Source organism: Sceloporus occidentalis, unplaced genomic scaffold, assembly GCF_023333645.1.
Source record: "Sceloporus occidentalis isolate IW3139 unplaced genomic scaffold, rSceOcc1.0.p SCAF_40, whole genome shotgun sequence".
Lineage (NCBI taxonomy): Eukaryota > Metazoa > Chordata > Lepidosauria > Squamata > Phrynosomatidae > Sceloporus > Sceloporus occidentalis.
Genome location: NW_028317020.1, coordinates 1976041 through 1997955, shown reverse-complemented (window position 1 = coordinate 1997955; position 21915 = coordinate 1976041). Strand labels below are relative to the sequence as shown.

The 21915-nt window shown below is 38.7% G+C and overlaps 2 protein-coding genes across 8 annotated transcripts in view; one reads left to right on the top strand and one right to left on the bottom strand.

Moving 5' to 3' along the window:
- LOC149290199 (ARF GTPase-activating protein GIT2) overlaps nucleotides 1-9295 on the top strand; it is a 32750-nt gene extending 23455 nt beyond the window's left edge. For 4 of the 7 annotated variants that reach the window (XM_089489518.1, XM_089489519.1, XM_089489515.1 and 1 more), the window contains 4 exons: nucleotides 2817-2899; nucleotides 3320-3508; nucleotides 7987-8050; nucleotides 9083-9295. In XM_089489518.1, the coding sequence (XP_089345644.1) occupies nucleotides 2817-2899; nucleotides 3320-3508; nucleotides 7987-8050; nucleotides 9083-9295 (549 nt within the window). Of the gene's footprint in view, nucleotides 1-1079; nucleotides 1170-2816; nucleotides 2900-3319; nucleotides 3509-5273; nucleotides 5400-7986; nucleotides 8051-9082 lie in introns of all 7 variants that reach the window. The other 3 variants (XM_089489516.1, XM_089489514.1, XM_089489513.1) reach the window with 2 other exon arrangements.
- Nucleotides 9296-13281: 3986 nt separating this feature from the next.
- Nucleotides 13282-20560, bottom strand: LOC149290198 (trichoplein keratin filament-binding protein-like). Its single transcript, XM_089489665.1, has 12 exons — nucleotides 20370-20560; nucleotides 18941-19151; nucleotides 18796-18852; nucleotides 18114-18182; nucleotides 17507-17680; nucleotides 16884-16996; nucleotides 16571-16637; nucleotides 16042-16214; nucleotides 14970-15051; nucleotides 14574-14759; nucleotides 13748-13891; nucleotides 13282-13314 (listed from the first exon to the last, which is right to left on the bottom strand). The coding sequence occupies exons 1-12, from the start codon at nucleotides 20558-20560 to the stop codon at nucleotides 13282-13284; spliced, it is 1500 nt and encodes a 499-aa protein (XP_089345791.1).
- Nucleotides 20561-21915: the final 1355 nt, after the last annotated feature.

Sequence of the window (21915 nt, the reverse complement as noted above, 5' to 3'; positions counted from 1 at the left end):
AAAGTATATTTTTCAGGCAGCTGCCTTTTAGTTATTCTGTGTGTTCTGTTTTTTGTTACATTTGCTTAATCAACTAGACGGGATCTCTGAATCATTATAATACTGCCTTATGGTAAACAATAGAGTGCCTTGGTTGCAATCACCCAGTCGGACACTCCGGCTAACGCACATGTATTGAAGAATGGACTTTCCCCATAAAGAATCGGCTTTGTGTGAGCAGGGAATATCACCCCAAATATCCCATGAATGACAACAATAACAGCTTCCAGGTCTGCAAGGAAGTCCATTGAAGCAAACTTAAATAAAACCAGGTTTTAGTCAATGATCTAGATTACTGCATACAGCTCAAGAAGAAGATACAGAGGTCTCCTGTTTGAAGCTGTTCTTCTGGCAAACTATACTTTTCTGGTGTCCCTGCAAATGACCCCACGTACAACTTTTAATTTAGGGCTGCTGTTCCAGCAATGTTTGTGTGAAAGTACAATATTTAAGTGTGTATCAACCTGACATTTTTCATGTAAGTGTTCTGAAGGATTTTAAAGAAGCCTCAGAAATTATTCTGAAGTGTCACATGTTGGAACTTTAACTATTTTACCGTTTTGCAGTATCTGAGGTTCACACATAAAAAAGACTTGATTAATAATGGAGCAAAGGTAACATTTTTGAAGTTGGAAAAATAATTGATGCAAAATGTATCCATTTTTTTATACCATAGATCGGAAACTGGAAATCTGTTTGGGTTAGCCTACTGCTTTTGTTATGTATATACAGCATTAGAAACGGCAATCCTACCACTGCCCAATACCGAAAGCCTTCCTGTTCTCTTTTGTAAAACTGAAAAGTTGTTTCTTTAGAAGTTGTGTGCTATTTCTACATTGTTATACAAAACAAATAGTAAAATGCCAGATCTGCTACAATCTATTTGACTAACATACCAGGAAGTGCAATAAATGTTTTGTCAAGCCAGTATTTAGACCTTAATGTAATGCGGGTCCATTTCTAAAGCCTGCATCTGGTTTAGGTTTCCTAAATATTTTTTATTTTATTTTTGTATTTTTTTCTTTGTTTTCCCCCCTCAGATGGTGAGGAGTGCATTTGTGACCTCCTCTTCGTCCCTGCCTTCCTTCCCCTCCACGCTTTCCTGGTCAAGAGACGAAAGCACTCGAAGGGTTAAGTACCTTCCCAGTTAGAGCTACTCCATGGAGGCCTTGGCTTTCTCCATGGAGAGTGCAACATCTCTCCTCTTGCCCTTTCTGCTAACAGTTCTCTGTTTCTGCATGAAGCAACAAGGCCTCCTCATCTTAACCTCATGCACTTCTAGCCATTCACGCCTCACGCCCATGTAACGTTGGCAGCATGATCCATATAACCAGATTTTCACACCAAAGTAAAGTCTTGTTTCTGGTCACTTCTTTATAATCAGTAACCTGCATATTTATCCAGGCGCACAATGTAAAGCCTACTTAATTTCATGAAAGAGACAAACCAAATCTTGAGTTTGATGGCTGAAAGCCATTCATCAGCCCCTTGGGTCAAGGTGAGCATGGAGAATGTTGGAAATGATGGTCCTGATAAGTAAGTTAATCTTATTTTAGTGTTCACGAATGAAGTATTTTTTTTTTATGTGTTCTCAAACCTTTTGTAAGTAGCTCACTGCATCAGATCTATGCACTCAAAATTGTCTATATCTACACAGATTCCCTGAAGTAAAGAGAAATACAATTTTTTTAAATTAATCATCTCCGTGAGCTTTCCTTAAAGTTTTACTGCTTGGGAAAACTGCATTGTACATTTTACATGGCAAACTTGAATAAAAACAAAGCTTCTAATTCGTAGCCTCACTTTTATAAAATGCCAGTGATCAGCTTAACTGAAACGAATGAGACAGGAATTCAAAAAAACTTTTGGTGAGTTAACATACTTCCCGTCTTGCTTTCACTTTATTGTCTTTATACATTGTACTCTGTAGATCTGTTTATCCATGTGTCAAATGCAAAAAAAAGACATCTCAATTCTGGGTACAACTTGATCACTTTCTTGAGTTGCTATCAACAACTTGTAGGTTTCCAGGTAAAGTAAGAAGAGGAGCAAAGCTGAAGAGGAACTTGCTGCAATTAAAATAAGAAGTTTACCAAACAGAGTCCTTTGTATTCCATAGATCAGGCAATTTCAAGGGACATTTAATTTACTTTGGGTTGGGATGGAGACCTTGTGTCTCCTGAAAGCTATGATTCTCCCTTCATTGACTTTGCATAACACAGGGACATCTCAGACATTCAGCCATCAGAAGCTCACTTGGTCTTAATGAATTACTGGAATAAGAGGTCACAGGCAAACTGCCATTTTACTGAATGTACCTCCAATACAATACAGTCTATGAGTTAAAGCTTTGTTTAGAAGCCGTGTTTAGCTTAGTCCATTGATAACTTGCATTGATAGCAGTTTCAGGTATACATTTAGGGAACGTAAGCAGACATTCAAGCAAAGGAACCTAAATATAGTTGGGTTTTACTTCCTACCATCGTAAATGTGAATGAATGTACTTATTTGTATGTGCAACAATTTATAAAAACCTATAATATGCATATATTTTATGTAAAAAGCCCCTTTCTATTATTAAAGCTGGTTTCATTGGTTCTTGACTTTATATTTCCATCATTCTGCACCAGCCGGAACACTAATAATAATTTGAAAGCAGTCTCAAAGTGGAATTTAGTTTTTACTTTTTTTTATCTCATTCTTTCCCCCTTTTTCTATATTTTTTCCCCAAAGCTAAAAACACACATAAATAAGAAAAATCTATTTTCTCAATTTAGGGATCAAAAGTAGAAAAGCAGAGCAGCGTCCCAGAAAGTGATTATGATAATACCATTCATGATGCTGAACTAGATGAAACAAGGTATGATTGAAAAATATATATTTATATATATTTTATATAAAGTCAAATTTACTTTGATATTAATCAAGGGAAAAACACAGAGGAGTTTAGATACCCCTAATGTGCCCAAAGACTCTCATCACAGGCTGAAATCTCCTGTTACAAATACCTTTACAAAATGCTATGACATATTAAATGTAAACGTATTGGCATTTATTTTTATTTCAAATTAATGAGATATGATGTGGAAGAGGCACCTTAGGATATGCTAATGGAGATGGAAATAGTAATACATATTAGAAAGCATATCATACTGTATTATTATTCTCTTCCAAATCCTTGTTTAAAAACATAACTTCTGTCATAGCTTAAAACAGAGATTTGATCTGAAAATAGATGTTTCCACCAAATTATTTTTGAATATAACTTATTCATGTGCAGCTCAAGCAGGAAGATAAGGCAGAGAAGCATGGCATGGCAAGGAGACGGCTCCATCCCTGAAAGTGGTGACCCCGATGTAGAGGCCAGTTGTGTGCTACCCAGTACAGAAGACGTCATAAGGAAAACTGAGCAGATAACAAAAAACATCCAGGAGCTCCTGAGGGCTGCCCAGGAAAACAAGCATGACAGGTAAACTGGGAGCACACGCATGCATATAGCAATGTAAACATGGAGAATGCCCAAGTCTGTTCTGAGGCAGATGTCAATGCTTTTACAATAGCGACTGACTTGAAACCAATATCCTGATGTCTACTGTTTGTGAGGGTGAACTAGAATATGGTGTATTATACCCAAAGACCTGTTGCTTTCAGGGTACAAGTGTGGGCCCTTCACTAAGCTAAACAAGTTAGGTGCCATAATTGAGGTGCTATTTTATGGCATGGCAGCCATGGTAAAGTATACAGCACCAGATTGAAAACAAAAGGTGCAAGTCTCCACCTTGCTGAATGTATTTGAAGGCCAGTTTAGCAGAACTCTATGGCTACTGAGAGGCTATGTCAAGGTGCTAATAAGTTGCTAAGTAGCTGAGCTTTATGATTTTTGACTGTCCGCTAACTTAGTGAATAGTTTTCATGGAGACCAAATGACCTTCATTAATGCCTTAACTGGCTTATGAAATACGTGTTATGCTAAACATATGCTCATATACAAAATGTTAGTGATAATAAAAAATAGCAACACTCGCTTAAACATGGAGAGAATTAAAGAATCTACTTAGTCCAAGATTTCCTTAAACGCTGTCCATGAAGACGCATGACGTAATGATAGAATAAAACAGGAGCCTGAGTTAGTCCAGTGAATCACAACGCATCATTGTATCTACACATGAAAATAATTGTGATTCACTTTCAGACATAAGTTGTTTTGGTGTACGTAAGCTTAAAATGTGAAGTGTACCTGGTTAATGTCTTCCTTTTATAGAAACATTAAAACCTCTTGTGAAATCTAGTCTATACTTTGCATTTCATTAGACTTTATATGTTTTTAAGTAGGGGATGGTACTGTTTCATTGATCTCTTCTTCTGAAGTGGTTGTGAAGATTTAAATGACATCTCTACCACATAAAACGTAAGGTAACTAATTAAAAAGATGAAGAGACACCAAAAACAAACCAAGTACAGAGTGGATATAAGGAAATAGCTGCACACGCTCTGATGATGTGCACAGCATCACCATAATATAACTATGTAGGAAAAATAAGACGCACTGGTGTCAAACCAACCTTGAGCTGGAACTTAAATATATAAAAATGAAAATATTTTTGTTATACCGGTATTTAGTCTACAAGTATACAATATTTAGTATTGAGCATAACTTTTGTATTACAGCAGGTCATTCATCCTATATCAAGGCACATCATACTTTTTCCAAAATGTAAAATTACCTTAGTCCAAACATTATAAGGACAAGAAAGTTTTTGGGATTGGTTTTACTGATTTTGCCATTGTTGAGGGCTAGCTGGAGTATCTTGTAAGGCATAGTGAGATCTGGTGGCATTAACTCTTCTCGGTTTCTTTGGGCACAAAAAATAACATAGTGTGTGGGTATGTATTGACAACTATTCAGCCCTGGACTAGTATAATGATCGCTACGCTGTGATATACAGTTTAACTCAAAGTTTAATGTACATGGACAAGCTTCATACATTCTCACATGCTGCAGCTTAGTAAATGGACTCGTGTTAGTAGAGTGCCTTAGCCAGCATTAACTTTCACATCAAATATATTGATTCAGATCTACATGCTTAATGTCCAGTACCATTTTGAAGTCTCCTTATAGAAAGAGCAACTAGTACATCCCCTCCCACCTTGTGTTTTGCAAAGGCTTTGTAATGCTGTTATTAATTTTGTTTTGTTTCCCTCCTCTACCATGTTCATTGATCATCCTGCCTCAGACCCACTGAGCGTGAGGGGGTGCGTAAGCTGAGGCATAGCCTTGGCTGTTTTAGGCCACTGGTTCCCTGGGCAGAGAAAGCCCCCCTGCAGCCACTGACACTCCAGCAGTCTGACTCTACCGCCTGGTACTCCGGCCTCTGTCCCTGTTTCCCAGGCACAGTGACCTCTCTTCTTATTATGTGTTCTGCCTGCCCCTCTCTGTCCTTTCTACTAGCTGCCATGCCCAGAGGTGGAAGCCCTGTTCCCCCCCCCCCCTTTCTTCAGTGCAATTGGCTTTGATCGGGAAACAATGCTAGATTTTATTTGTTTTTGATGGATTGTGAGGGCATTAGAAAAAAACATTTATTTTAAAATAAGCCCTCCTGCTTCCATAGAGGTACAGCAACTTGACTGTTCCTTCTGGCAGATAAAAAGCATTGTTCATATATGTGGCCGTACCATGTCTTCTTCTACCCCTGGTCATGTTTTCCTTAACATAATATGCATGGACATAGAAATTGTTCGCCTTGGTGCTTAAATGTGCACGTTCACATTACATAGAGTTTGTGATGAAAAGTTGAGGTGCATGAAGCTTTAAATCGGTGTGATCCCTATATGTCCGTATTCGTAGAAATCACTAATGGATGGCATTCTGGCGCATTATGAATGCCAGAATCACTTGTTACAGCATACCGCCATCTTGCAGGAGATCATAAAAATATTCATTCTTAGTATTTAAGTTAAAGACAGGGTTAGGAAAAAACAACTGACCACCTCTATAGGCTTATACTGACAGCATGAAAGGTTCTGGACCTGTGGTAGTAGAGTGCCTTAGCCAGCATTAACTTTCACATCAAATATAATGAATAAAGACCACTACTTTGGGTGAATTCAATTATTTAATGTATGTGTGACTACATTGGCCGATACTTTTCACTATCCATTTGTTGTATAATTTTTGCTAATTTTTTTGTATCGCTGACGCACCTGACAGATCTTAGAGGGGCCTGTCGGCTTCACCCAGTTTGGTCTCTAGAAACGTACTTGGCCTACATATTAACAAAAAATACATGTTAAAAAGTCAGTGAAACTCAAGTAGATACCAGAGCTGAGTCACTGCAAAGGTGGTCACTGTACTTAACGGATTAACACTTCATGGGGCCCTAGGCAAGGTAGCTTGATTGATCTGGCCAGCCCCCCACACCTCAGGCCCTAGGCAAGTGTCTAGTTTCACTCGTGCAAGGTCTGTGCCTGCCCACATTCTACCTATTATTTGTTTTATGTAGCGCCATCATATTCCGTAGTGCTGTATCTATAACACTAGTTAACACTCATAGCAGTATGGATCCAATGGCCGATTGATAGCACTTGTACACTGGAAAGAAGACACGTGGCTAACATGTTTAGAGCAAAATCACTGCTGAGGAGTCTTGGGCTCTGAAGAAGGACTTACTGCATGTATGTTGTGTTCAGAAGTGATATTCCTCCTTAAACAGTGTGCTGTTACGTTACAACTGATAGGAAGCTTTTTCAAAGGCTTAATGTGTGCCTAACACCTCCTTTTGATGTGTGGAGTGATTTGTTCTAATCAAATATAGGTTGTATTTTTTAAGAGACTGTAAGCAAGACTTGCATTATCTCTCTTTGATGTTTTCATTCTGATTTACTCACAGCCAGGTTTAAAGGGGTATTTTGTTTGTGGAGGCATCATATTCTTAATGTATGCCTATTACCTAGATAATCATGTTAACAAAAAATCATCAGTAAGTGGTTTCCATGTCCTTGTGACACAATGCAGACATACCCCTACCCAGTTTTAACATTAGAAGTGACTGGCGGATGTCCATTATGTTCTAGGTCAAAGAGATGTCTCACTACTGCCTCCATTGCTGGGCCAGCGAGTGTCATCAGACACAATTGTATGCTAGATATGGTGCCCTTTTAACCCCTTAAGGACAATGGGCGGTCCCCAAACCCATTGAAAACAATGCATTTTGAGCCCGTACTGGCTTTGTCATTAAGGGGTTAATATGCAGATTCAGTGGTCCCATAGTTCAATTTTAAATAAATCCCAATAGTAAAGTTATACGGTAAACAAGATTGTCTTATGTAGAAGACAAGTGGGGCTCTGGCCACCTGGACAAAAAACAGGCACGTGGCCTTGAGCTTATAGTCTCTTAAAATTTCAGGAGGAAAATAACTGGCCGGTGGAAATAAAATCACAAGCCGGAGCCTTGTCAGTAGTTATATGTATTAATCTGTCTGACCTGCATCATAGATCCTCATGTGGCCATAAAATAGCACACTGTATGCTTTAATTATACCCAGCCAAAATAGTCTTTTAACGATCCAATGATTTTCGATGACGTTGAGCCCTGTAAAGAGGCATTCATCACAGCTTGTGCCCGTTTAATTCCATTGTTTCATCAGAGCGGGATCGTTACACGCTGCCGATGCATGGCGATCGGAGTGTCGGACGCAATCGAAATAGCTAATCTTGAACAACCTCACCAAATCGCCTTAATATACCTAGTCTGCGACATAGATATGATTCTTATAAAAGCTGCTTTAGAAAGGGTCCTCTGCTGTTTCAATGTGTGCGAAGGTAAAGCATATACTCGCTGTGCTAACCAGTGTTCACTTTGAGCTGGAAGTTTGTCACGGGGCGACCAGAGTAGAGTGTTTCTTATATTGCTAGATCAAGGTGTCATATTTTATTATCTGTTCTTACAGCTACATACCATGCTCAGAAAGAATACATGTTGCAGTGACCGAAATGGCAGCTCTGTTTCCAAAGGTAAGAATTACAAATGTACTTTATGATGACAACGATCAAGCATTATGAAACCAGCAAAAGACATTTACTTCTTTCGTAGGATGGGTTGGAGGATTTTAAAAATGTATTTGCTGCCTTGTTGTGATCATATGAAAGAACCTGTAGAATATTATTGCCATAGGCAATCCTTTGTCAGCATATAACCGTTTACAGTGATAAAGACCTTTTGTGGTAAAGTTGAAAATAATAACTATTTCTGGGACATCATTCCGTCCTTGGTACTCGGGATAGCCATATGCCTATCCCATGCACGTTTTACATTCCCTCTACCTCTTCTACGGGCTGTTTAGTAATGCTTTGTATTAATGATTTCTTGCAGACTGCAACATTTATCCCTAAAGGTATAGTAACAAAAACATAGTGCTTTATTAACGTTCATTAATGGTTCAGCAGAAGAGAAATGTAGTAACCTGTCCCTTACCTACCTTAGAACCGTATGCTACCGTTTTAGAGCTGTCTTTTCATTGCTTTATTTGTCCCAGAGACCCAAAAAAATCACAAACTGGGTATTTCTGAGATCTTGGAAGCTTGTGTGACACATGTTAAACATTCTGAACTGCCTTTTTATGTTCTACGAAGGGTATTTGTAAAAGATAGAATTAATCTTTTCGTGATTTAAGAAGTCAGGAGAGGCCAGTAAGAATGTGTGCTGCCCTGGCCAACAGCATAAGTACTCAAGAGGACTAAAAGTGTATCACCTGCAGCGTGTGCCTTATTGGACAATGTGCCCTGTAACAAAATGGTTTATTCAATCAATAATTTGGAATTTGTAGGCGAGTTCGGTCTTTCACCTCCCTGATTCCATTTAACTTAAGGACCATGCTCTGCAAGAGGTCTGAGCTGACCCTCCGTAATACTTTGTGCCGGGATGTTGCTTTCAGGTGCTGAAAGTTGTCTGAACTCCTGTTTTACCAGCTTCCACTTGCAGTGCTTTGATGCAGCTCGTGTTCTTATTGCGCATGAGACATTTTATTATACTTGCTGTCTTGTCAGAAACCGAAATCGGACATGGTGAGGACATCCCTACGGCTGCTCACGTCCAGCGCTTACCGGCTCCAGTCAGAGTGCAAGAAGACCCTTCCTGTAGAATCCAGCCCCGTGACTGACGTCCAGCTGGTGACGCAACAAGTGATTCAGTGCGCCTACGATATCGCCAAGGCAGCGAAACAGCTCGTCACCATTACAACCAAAGAGAATACAAACTGAGACTGTACATAAGAGGCGCGAGCGATGAAAGTTGTTCGTTTTGGGTTTTTTTTTTATGTAAAGTGGCGGGGTTCATCTTACAAATATCAGTATTATTTTTTTGCATGGTTTTTTTCTACTAAAAGTGTTTATGCTGGACTATTAATTTAACCCACTGCCTTATATTTTAACTGCCAGTTACGAAACAAAAAAAAATATATAAACTTGTTACAAGCAGGTACTATGTGCCATCTGCTTCTTGAATTGTTCTTGAAAACCTTCAGATAAAAATCATTTAATTTTATTTTACTTTGTTCCTCCATCATGGTGCCATTATTTGATGAGGAAAAAGAGTTTGTGACTCTATTTTGCACTTAAGATCAAAATGTCCTGCAGGTACCGCATTGTATTAATCTCCCTTTTTATGTATCAGAATTTTAACGTTCTACCTCTAATTTCCTGAAACCACTTGTGTTCATTCAAGACCAAAACCTAGAAATTTAACAAATAATGTCACGTGATCTGGCAAACCATGGGTTTTGGCATATTGGTGGTTGCCCGTCAGAGGATCTGGAAGCAGCATTTTGTACTGGGGGGCCTGTAACCTGCAGTATATCTATGCTTTTAACAGTAAGGGCAGTGGAGATGGCTTGATAGAAATCCCAGACAGAAGCAGCAGCGATATGCTGTCTGCGAGCCTAGATTCTGTAGCAGAGACCCTGTGCAATGGATTTTATCTTGCCAGCTTTCGTGTGATTTTGCACGTTGTCCTTACTATAGATGAGCCGTGTGAAGGAACATGGGAAGGGGTATTGGTGCCTAGCCAGGTGAGCACTTTTTTTATTCTATTTAAATATGTAACAGAAACTGTTTCGGACAAAGATGGCGTTTACAGATGTGACTTGTCTCATCAAAACCCTCTCAAACTGTCAATAAATCCCTTTGACAAATCCGACTTACAGATAGCCTGTAGTTTAATAGGAATATTGTTGTATATTTTTCTCTAGTTGATTGGGCACTGAAAATATTATCCTTCGGTTCTGCTTCATATGGATATCTAATGGCACTGACGCAGGGTGACCATATAGACACTTTTTCTAGGACGTATACATTTTACTGACCAGCACCAGTGTAAAGTATAACAGGGTAACCGACTGCTTAATGCTTTGATTCCCACAGTGGTGTAAACCATATCGGAGAAACAAAAGCCAACAGTTGTATTATGGAAAAATCCCATTTTCTGCAGATGAGGCATTTGACTGCCAGCGGGATACAGACGTTTCAAGCATTATTCCTTTTAAAGAGCTATGTAACGCAACATGGCGGATTATTATTGGCAGCATCCGCTCGGCGCTCTGACACATTCAGCTAATCCGGGTACCTTAACTGTGAGGAAAATGCAACATTTTCCACCTGATCTATTAACAGGATAACTAAAGGGACGACATCTTTTCTTTAAGTATTTGCAGGATCACGTTTGAATATCTTATTGATCTGAGGTCATGGGCTCACAAGGTTCCTGTTCTAGTGTTTCTCAGGCAGGTGCAGAGAAGAAACATTGTGGTATTGGGTTTTATTACAGTGCACTTCATGTTTACTATATTATTCAGAAACAATGGGTATGCTGGTGGTATCTGGAAACTGACATTTAAAAATGCAGATACAAAAAGGAGCTATGTACAAAAGCCACTATAGCAACCAATGGAATATCCCTGCTGACTGGTCTATTTAATTGGTTGATAAGACATTTCTGGATCCAACTTTGTGCATAGATCACATAACCTCAAAGCATCTGTCTAAATATACATTTTATGGAATGTTTTATTAAATTAAGAAACTTCCACTTGTGCCTTTTAGATAAATCACTAGCAGACTGCTCTACTTTTTAATCATGCAAGTGAATAGGTCAACTTCCAAGTATTTTTAGCATAGTTAAATTCATTTATGAAAACCACCTATAGTTTGTATGTCTTATTTTTAAATTGGTGCAGTTATTTGGCTTAGAAATATGGGACTATTTACCGAAGCAGATTGTTCTTCACTTAACACCTATTAATTATACTGAACATCTTTAAGGTGCTGCTCAATTTACTGTGCTGAAAACTTTTGCAACTAAATGCAGCATTAGAAACCTGAATGCCCAACATTTTCCCAAAAATAACCATTCAATCATATGATGGCTTTTTCCAGACAGATCTACTGAGTTGTGTTTTCTCAGCATACTTATTCACTAAAGGAAGAGTTTGCAGAGGAGTTGTAGTTTGAACTTCATCACTCTAGTTATTACTAAGGGTTGTCCCTGGCAAATTTCCCCAAAGAGACCGAGTTGGCCCTGTATAAGGAATAAAACGGAGACATTGGAGACATTTCAGGAATGGCATTTAACTATACAGAGCCAACCAAGTTCTTCCTGCGGCAGAAGCTCACAGGAGTTGGGCCTCCATAATGTACAGTGAAAAGTTGTTAAAAGCACCAAGAAAACGCCATTAATATTTGGACTAAGTAGGACAGCGCCTTTTAACTACAGATCATGTGATTATTTTTTTTTAGATTTTGTTTTGCTATTCCATATTATAGGAACTGATTGATCAGGCATCTTGCGAGACAACGGTCCCCAATGTTAACCTCAGACACTTATTTTTAAATGAAAAAAGGTTTTGCTATAGCCAAATGTAATAATGCGAGGTCAGCCTTAATGTAATTGAAGTTTCCTATTACTTGGGTTTCTTTATTAGTTTGAAATACCTGCCTTCAGCATTAACTTATTATATCTTAATATTTGCTTGCACATTGGTGTCTCCTGCATTTTATATCATCAGTTACCCAACTTGTTCTTTTCCGCTGATTTTTTTAAACGCATGTATGCTGTTTTTGCTCCAATAATGTCAATTTGAGTTCAGCGACCACTCGCCTTTTAGTGTTAGACTGAAACCTTCTCTCCAAACCCCCAATAATTGTGCTAATGCTGACTTATTTTCCCTGTCGTATAAGGCAGTAAGTGGAACATTTGTGAGCCATGTGTGAAAACTTATTTGCTGGGTCTGCTGCTGCGTATGTTTACACACATTATGACATTACATGCAACTAGCTCTTTTAGAGCTATAGAAATCAGTATTAATGGCGTGATTGCATTTTTTTCCCTCTGGTAGCCAACGGCACAGAGTACCACTTGCATTTTAATCGCTATCTTTAAACCCAAGTAAGTATTGTACTTTTTATTGAAGGTTTGCTGTGGACTTCTAATCCCTCATGCAATGCATTGGGCAGATAACATAAACAACACAAGACTGACTCTGATCTCTCCTACTATGTAAGGTAAATCATGGGACTGCAAGATCGATTGGTTTTTATTTTTTCGTTGAATCATTGCTTAAAATATTCCTTTGTTAGCTCTGCCTTGTGAAAATCAGAGCTAATGAGAAACTTTTTTATGTGGTATTATTCAATCATACATTTTTTGGACATTGTACACACTGTACACATATGTATACTTTTGTTTGTGAAGTTTGTTTGTTTTTTCCTACTAGTTGTGCAATAAACTGGCTTTTAAAGTGATGATTAAAGTGGTTTGTTTCGGTAGTGGAATGACCTGACTTCAGGAAGAACTTAAAATTCAAGCATCCACTTTTTTTCTTAAAAATCTCCATGAAAACAATGCATATTCTATGGACCCCCCCCCCTCAAAAAAAAACATCTTTTTAAAAAATCTGAATTGACCAAATTATACCACTATATAAAAATGAAGGGGAGAAATGGAGAGAGTAATAAAATGTAAATTTAGTTTTAAAATTATTGAAAACATTTTTGTGCTTCTAGATGGTCATGTCTTACAGGGGTGTCCTGCAGCAGGTTGGACACTCTAAGTAAGCAACTTGATTTAGCTGTACATCTGGCCACCTTGTCATTTTCATGGTAAACAAAAAATTAAATATACATCACTCCAAACTTATGTCGCAATCACTTCAGAGGAGGAGCTTTCTTTTTCCTTCTATCGGTCATCACAGTTGTCATGTCCAAGCATTTCTGGGGCGACTAAAAACCTGCAAGGCAAAAAGAATAGGGAGGATGCAAGAAGAGCAAAGGAGGCAAACCGAAAAACAAATCTACCTAAAACGTAGTTAGGATGGGGCCCTACCAGAAAATTAATATACAGAACGAGGAGCATAGCCCAAAAAGCAGAAATACTTACCTATTCAGATTTCTGGGTTGCTGCTAAATTAATAATGACCAATAAGTATACAAAAGCAGAGCAAGACTTCAGCGCATACCGAGAAAATATGATTAAAAAAAACAAAACACTAGTGCATAAATATTGGGAAATCCGTCACACTATATGACCATATATTGTTTAGCCAGCCACTACGTCAAAAGTACTCCTACCAACAAGTTAGATACGTTTTTCTTAATGAGTCCCTTAAATGTTAATTGTCCATTGCCTCGTGGTTCATCATTGGTAAAATTGGATTGACTTACCTTATTCTGATAGCCTCTCTGGGTCATGATTCCTGCTTCTTGCTGCAGCAAGTCGTTTTCCTCATCTTCTGCCAATTTAGTTTCTATCTCCTCTTCCTCTAGTTGCAGCCTTGCCTTCGTCTCTTCTAAGCGCCGCTCAGAAATCTAAAAGATTTTTGAGTGTTTACAAAATCACTTTCTGCTGAACAGATTGAGAAACTCAATATCTGTTACAAATCAGCAGAAAAAGAAAAAACGACCGCTTTTACTTTTTCCTGATGTGTAACGTTTTCTGCAGTATACAAAAGTTTTCATCTTGCTATCCTGTTAGGTTTTATAATTGCTGCGAGGACAAAGAATTTCTAGAGGGGAAGACAGTGTGCAATGTCATTAAAATAATGCAGCAGGTCTAGGTGTCTAAGTATATTCCAACTTCCTCCTGGGCTAACAGTAAGATTCCAATGCAAGCTTAACTGAGGAAGGAAAATAAACATGAAATGTCCTCGGTTCACAAATACAACCAGAAATACATTAAAAATAGAAATATTATACAAATGTTGGTGTAACTGCTTTGTGTGCTGGGGTCAATTGTTATCTCAACTTTAACAGTTTCTGCACTTGGAAAAGATTGCACTCATAACATGTTGAAGATATATATATATATATATATATATATATATCATGGTTGCACCCAGATTTTAGGATCTGATTGATTTCCTAACACTTTACCATGCATTCTTTGTTGATAAGGCTGCATGGGACAGAAAACTGTAAAGCTGTATGCTATATTTGAATACAGTAAGTGTGGCCACTAATTTGTGAGATAGGGCAAATAATATTGCTGTACCTGTGCCTCCAGCTCTAATCTACGGGCTGTTTTCTGGGCCTCCTCTGCTTCTTTTTCCCTCGATGTCAACTGCTTGACCAATTCCAGCTCGTTGATGAGCTCCTGTCGTGCCTTCAGCGACTCCTTTTGAGCAAGCTTGTTCTGTTCTATCCGTTCCTGGATCTGTAACTGCCTTCCTGATAATACCTAGTTAAAGGATCAAACAGATGAGCAGAAAGCAATAAACTTAAGCTGTCCACAAGAGCCTCTTAATATCTCTTTAAAAAAAAAAGTGTCCCAAACAAAAAGTGTTCCTTAAAAATCATACTAATTTAGGTTTTTAATCATATTACCAACCCCCGTTTGTCAAAACACAATATGCCGCACTCCTGTTCGGGAGCCTTTTGTTCACTTTACCTCTTTCATCAGGCGATTCCGCGCATTCCGCTCTCTTTCCCATTCTGCTTCTCTTTTTGCCCACACTTGTTTGGCTTCCTCTCTGAATACATGAATATTCAATTGTGAACAGAAAAATACAATGTAAGGACGATGCAGCGTATGCCAAGATGTGATAGACTTTTTCAGTGTTTTTGGCCATATCATTCCAATTCAAACAAAACCAAGAATACAATTTTCAGACTTCTAATATTTTGGAAGGATAATATCTGAATATCCTCATGGATAGAGTGAGAGGAAACAACCTTTAAAGTTCCCTTACAAATTCATTTCTTCTAGTGTTCGCTTGAAATTAGAGTCGGCGGTTGAAAGCATGCCCTGGTCTGTCACCTCTTCATTACATATTTACAGCTTGTCGCATAACAAATGAAGGGTCACTTACATTATATCATCACAACACTTTCCTTCTTTGGGACAAAGTTACCACATAGGTTTTATAATCCTCCATGTGACATAATGCACATAAACCAGCATACTATAACAAGGACATACGAAGGTCAAGGTTTTAACATGACCAGATAAAGCTAGGATCCAAGGCTGGATACAATGATTTCTATGTATTTCGCTGTTACCATTAATTTTAGGTACTCAATGCGAACTAGTTTCGGTAGATCTGGATTAGACGGTATATGAACCAGGTACGTTAAGATGTGTTATGTGGAGGGGGGCTCAGGAATCACAGTGCTTCCAGCAATCAAAATCTGTATGTTTGTCCACCAGCAGGACACAGCTCACCTCTTCAATGACAATGGTAATTTATTCCAGCATAAAGCAGATCATGTTTCGGTCCTCATGGACCTTTATGAAGCCATTAATTCATCTTATGAATCAATAAAGGTCAGTGAGGAGTGGTAGTGTGTATTCCTGGTTTTGTGAAATGACTATTATATACACTTTATTACATCTGTATGGATAACTATTAACCAAGAACGTGGTGCAAGCTGGTCTCCACGTGTTACAGTAACTGCTAATGTATACAATACCTCTGTGAGTAATGTGTGCGAAGCTGCAATTCACTGTTAGTGTTAGTCACCTGAAAAGTGTATCCAGCTCTGCCTCTCGCTGCCTTTCTATATGCAACTGCTCTTCAATGACCCGCTTCATCCAGGCAGCGTCAGCGGCAGCCTGCTCCCGTCTGGCTGATCGCAGGTGCTGCTCATTGTCCTCCTTGCTGATGAGCGCAGATAGAATCTGCATATCCATCTCCTGTAATGGAAAGCAGAAGTTAGCGAGTGTTGATTTCAGAATGGCCGGCATTCCCTTCCGGAAAGAAATCAACTTGTACGGTGTCATGAAGGACTATGGGTAGTTCTGAACATTACACTGGTTGCTGGTAACACTTATATAATTAGAGAGTTTAATAATCAATTATGAGATTTAAAGTTTCATAGATGCTGCTAACAGATGTATTTTATAAACCAAAAGCTTGCATCTCCACTAAACCTCTATACATTGTAAAGGCAGACCACTGGAGCTTGTGGGACGAGCTGAGCTGGCTATTCAGTATAGAATGGCAAAATGAGATTACAAAAAGGTTATTCACACAGGTGTATATATCTTACCAGTTCTTCTTGCACCATTTTAGCTCGTCTCTTCATCTGTGCATTATACTGACGGTTTAAAAAGTGACTGCAGGAAAAAAAAAAGGGAAAAAAAAAGCAGATAAATGTGAGTCATTCTGTTTGAGAGGCAAGCAGATCAAATCAATTTTATAACCCAAAACAGACTTATATGTAGTATTAAAAACTAATTCTAAATACTAAAAATATGAAAAAACATTTCTCAGGTTAGGGAAGCTAGACTCAAACATTTAAAATAAGAAAACACAATAAATATCATATTTCCTGCTACTACAGATAAAGCAGCTGTCTATACCCAAGCTCTATCTTCTTCCTGCGTTCCTCAATCTTTCTCCTTTCTTCTTGTAGCTCTTCTACCTCCCACTGTTGTCTCAGCAAATCGTCCTGTTTCTTTTTCAACATGTTTGCCTGCATGAAAGGGAAAAAACAAATTACAAACCAATCGATGCAGGTTAAATACGTTGAAATGGCATCATAGACAATTCTTCTTCCCAAAAGACTATTTCACAGAACATGAAAATATCTAACATGGCCCCCAGACATGTGAAATGAACACAATGCCTACTCCATTAAAACTTGAACATCATTAATGTAGATCAAGGGTGTCCAGCCTGCGGCCCTCCAGCTGCAGCACGACTACATCTCCCATACTTCTCTGCCAGGCCCAGGGCTGAATTATGGAAGATGTAGTCCCATATGGCATTATGGGAGATGTAGTCCTGCAGCAGCTGGAGGGCCGCAGGTTGGACACCCTTGATGTAGATAACACAAAGAGGTCAAATCAATAATCATTCTTATAAGAGAACAGTTAAGCAACCTCATGAGGATCTTTATTAAAGCACGAAGCAATGGTACTTTAAATCATGCGCACCTCTGATGCCCTAACATTATATCTCACAGTGTTTATGAGACTCTCACCTCCAGCTCTCTCAGTTTAAGTTCCTCCATTTGTTGCCGGAGAACCTCAACACGGTCCTTCTCCATTTGTCTGCGTCTCTCCTCCTCCATTTTCATTCTCTCTAGAGCTTCTTGCCTGGCAAGCTCATATTGGTTTTCATAGATCTTTTTCTTTTCCTCCTCTTCTGCTTTTTCCTGAAAAGGTTAGTGGAATCTAGAGAGACGTACATTGAATGGACAGTCCCGTGCGATACATTATTGAGTTATCAGAATGCTATACGAGTTATGAGGGATACTGATTTTTAATATCCAAAGCAAAGCTGAGAGAGATTCCAATTCTTCTTCTCTTGCAATCCTCTTGAGGATCTTGCTTATGTCAGGGAACCATTGGATAAACAGGGATGCCTTAGATAATCCTTGGCATTACAATAGAATACACACATTTCAGATTGCTTAGTAAAATGTAAATTAATGCTCAAACGGATACCAAATTGTCATTACCAATCTTATCACTATAAGTAAATATAGCAAATTACTGCAAATTATATTTTTTATAAGAAATTGCAGTATGCTCCCATTTTGCAGCTTGTGTGTTTCACAAATGAATTGTAAACAACATAATCTTTACCTGACTTCGTTCAGTAATCTGCTCTCCCCAAGCATCAACCACATATTTTTTATGCAAGCTGGATTCAATCTGTAGAGCAAAAAGAAAAAAACAAGTGATCTCAATGTCCAATATATCACGATATAGAGGATTATCGATGGTGAAAGTGAACAAACCATTTTCTACTGTGTTTTCTTTTGTGTCTGAATTACTTGTGCCACCATTAGGAAAATGCAGCACTTTAAATTTACATTTCAATGTAACAATTGTTACTCCTCTAAAGTGACAGTCCAGAGTCCCATTCAGACCCAGAAGCGTAGGTACTTAATTAAACATTTGGGCACCGCACTACTGCTGCGGCCCAACTTCCCATGCTAGTCTTGGCTGCTTGAAGCTGCAAATCGTGCAAACATAGGAACTGGGGGCCAGGGAATGAGGCAAATACATAGTGGGTGTAGATTCTATCGAATCCCACCATTCGTTAGAGGGGAAAAAATAGCAATTTAAATGGGACGCTCATGAAAGAGCATATGATGGTTGGAGTGTCCATTTAAGGCTGCAGGGGCTTACCTTTTATATACAATTACACAGTGCAAAATGGGTTGAAAGGGGAATTAGAAAGCAAACTCTGTAAAGAGAAATCTGATCAAAGGTTTTACAGTTGGCTTATGAAAAAACACTGGCTTATAAAATAAAAATGTACCTCACGTAGTTTCACATTGTTCTGCTTCCATCGCTCATACAATAACTCCTCTGCAAGCTTGGGGAAAAAAAGAGAGATAATGTTATCATAGCTATGTCATCAGCAGCGGTTCACGTCCTTAGAAGAAGCTGTAGTGGCAATGAACCTGCTTTCTCCTCTCCTCTCGAGCAGACTTGAGCTCCTCTGTCCTCTCTCGCATTTCCCTGATAACAGGCTCCTTGTCCTGATGAAGCTCCCGCAGCTCTGCCTCCAGCAAATCCCGTTCCTCTTGCAATAGTTTGCGCAGTTCTTCCCTTCTCCGTTCCAAGTTCTTCTTTTTCTCCTCTTTCTGCATCTCCCGGTGGTAGGCATTCATACTGCCGGAATTGTAAATATCATTATCAGCCACATCCAACATGGATTTAAGTCAATAAATAGCAATTACGTAAAATGGTGGTCCTACAATAAACTGCAAAAAATGTTTAGAGGGTTCGCAGAATAAAAATCCTGCTTTAGCAGAAACATCTCTATCCTCAGTTCATACAACAGTGAGAAAAGTAATTTTTTTTTTTTACTATTTCCTAAGCTTGTTTTTTTTCTGCGGGACAAATTAAAGTGCAACTAATAATTTCTTATGTAACCCCGAAGCTGAGTGTTTAACTGAATTTTAGGTTCTTTTCCAAGATATGATTGTAATTTGTCTAACTAATTCAGATACCTGGTTATAACCAAAGGGAATTATAAGAAGAATCTAAACAATCTAAAGAATTTGCAAACAAAAATCTCACTATTGTTTGATCTGCAATGAAAATTTTATTTTCCCAGAGATGATGTAGCTTTGGTATCTGGCTGTGTCGATGTTGAGGATAGCATCGAGAGTATAGTATGGATGGCTAGAACATTTTCTTTATCTCAACAAATAATGCAGTTTAGGTTCCTTGTAGGACATTTGTATAGAACCATTTAGAAAATATATCGCAGTAAAGTCAAATTACTCATTGCCTAATAAACTATGGATATTTCCAAGTTTAGCATCAGGTGCACTCGGCTAACATGCCACCGGATGCTTTTATTGGACTGCAACATTTTGTTTGACTCGCAGTGACTAGATCAGCTAATATTAATAACGTGTACGATCACTTGGAAGACTGAACACAAGTCAGAAATGGAAATCATATATTTTCTGGGTAGTCAGTCCTCCGTTTTACCTTCCAGAAATCTCCCCATGTTGACTAAGCTCCCATTAAACATTTACCGGGGGTGACTTCACAGCTCATGTCGAATGGATGCTTTTATCACCTCTCAAATCATTGTCTCGTAAATAAGCACTAGGGGCTCAGTCGTACTCGTTATCAGGCAATCGCAGAAGATTACCTGACCGATGCATAACAGACACTTGGCTTTGGTGAACCTCCTGAGTTTTTGGAATGTTAATAATTATAAACTTTCAGTTTTGCCTTTTTAAGCAACATAATCAGAAGTGTACATTTGTATTTGTTTCTATTCAATCTTTCATATTTAGGACGAACAGTAGTTTGTTTGTTTTTTAAAAGGCTCGCAATTAGATCACTTTTTTAGAATTCCAATATATTAACCTCTGCTGGTAGGACTGCCGAGAGCTCCACTGTGCCTGCTTACTGCTACACAAGCTGGACTGCTTAAAGTATCTGTTTGTGAGATCCCACTCATGACGAAATCGAGCCTCCTGTTCCCTCTGACGCACGATCTGTCGCTCCAAAGCACGGCTTCTACTGTGCCAGTGAGATGGGAGTGTGGGCAACGCCATCTGATTGGGAAACAAAAAAAAAAGAAATTAGAATCTTACTCAAATTTAAAAAAAAATATTTTATAAGGTCATGCAACAAAATAACTACTTATACAGTAAGACTTGGCACAAGAATACTTTTCATTTACAAATTAACCAGAAACTATTTTGATGAGTTCACAGCTAAGCCTAGTACGTTCAGAATGCATGATTATAATAAGCATTTAGAAAGATAAGTACCGTATTTACAGATAAAGGTAAGAATACATTCTAACAGGTTTTCTTTGTAAATTGTGTTTTAGCATCCCCAAGTATCTTATCGTAAGTATTACACTACACTACAGTAACACGCAAACATAATTTTATTCATCAAAAGCAGACATACTCGCAAAACAAAGCAATCTGAGTGAAAAGATGTGGGGCTCTTTCCACTAAACAGTGTGTTGTGATAGAGCATTTCACCTCACTGCATTAACTATGCATTACGGAGGGCCAACTTAAACCGCCCTCTTGCAGATTAGCTGTCCCTGATGTATACTTAATGTATTGCATGCTTTCACTCACGAGCAACTCATTATTCAGTGAGTAAAGTGTTAAGGAAACAGCAGGTATTTATTTTAGCTTTTCAGATTACTTTACTCTTCATACATACCTCTTCTACATATAAATACATTACAGAGCATGGATCTGATCTGTAAAACTGGGTGAAAAGGCAGCCCTTCAATAAAGCGCCCAAGTGCTAAAATGTGTTCTACTGGTTCACACGGTGACAGCTGCAAATGTAGAAGGCTGCCCCATAATAAGTCATTACACATGAGGCCCTCAGACTCTATCCTCTAATTATATATATAATATATACTTTGAAGCGGCAGTAGATCCATGCTAATGGTGATATGTGTAGCACGGTTATATAACTGCACTATATTACCACCAGACAGAAGAAATGGCGGTGCGTTACCCCATATCTGCCCTATTGTCTCTTCGTGCGCAAGTTTATTAGCAATATCCCATAATTACATATAACCAGATACCTGTAAGGCTCCCGCTTTCTGCTCCTGGGGGTTCTAATTTACTATACCGAAAACAGCAGCTTAGACCCACTTCCTGTTCCGGTGTCGTTTGGTAACCATGACAACCTCACATGCGCCGCCGCTTTAGCAGCAGAGGCGGGACTCTGCACTGACAGTTTAGGTGCGGTGTTAACGGTTCTCCCGCTGTATGTTGTGACCGTGGGAGCAGAACACCCGGGTATTTACAGAAAGAAACATCCATATTAACAAGCGTGGCACCGCTTCTGCTGCAGGCTGCTGATCCCACATAGAACATTAACAACCGCTGGCTTGGCATGGTGGGATATGTAGTCCGCAGTAGCTGAC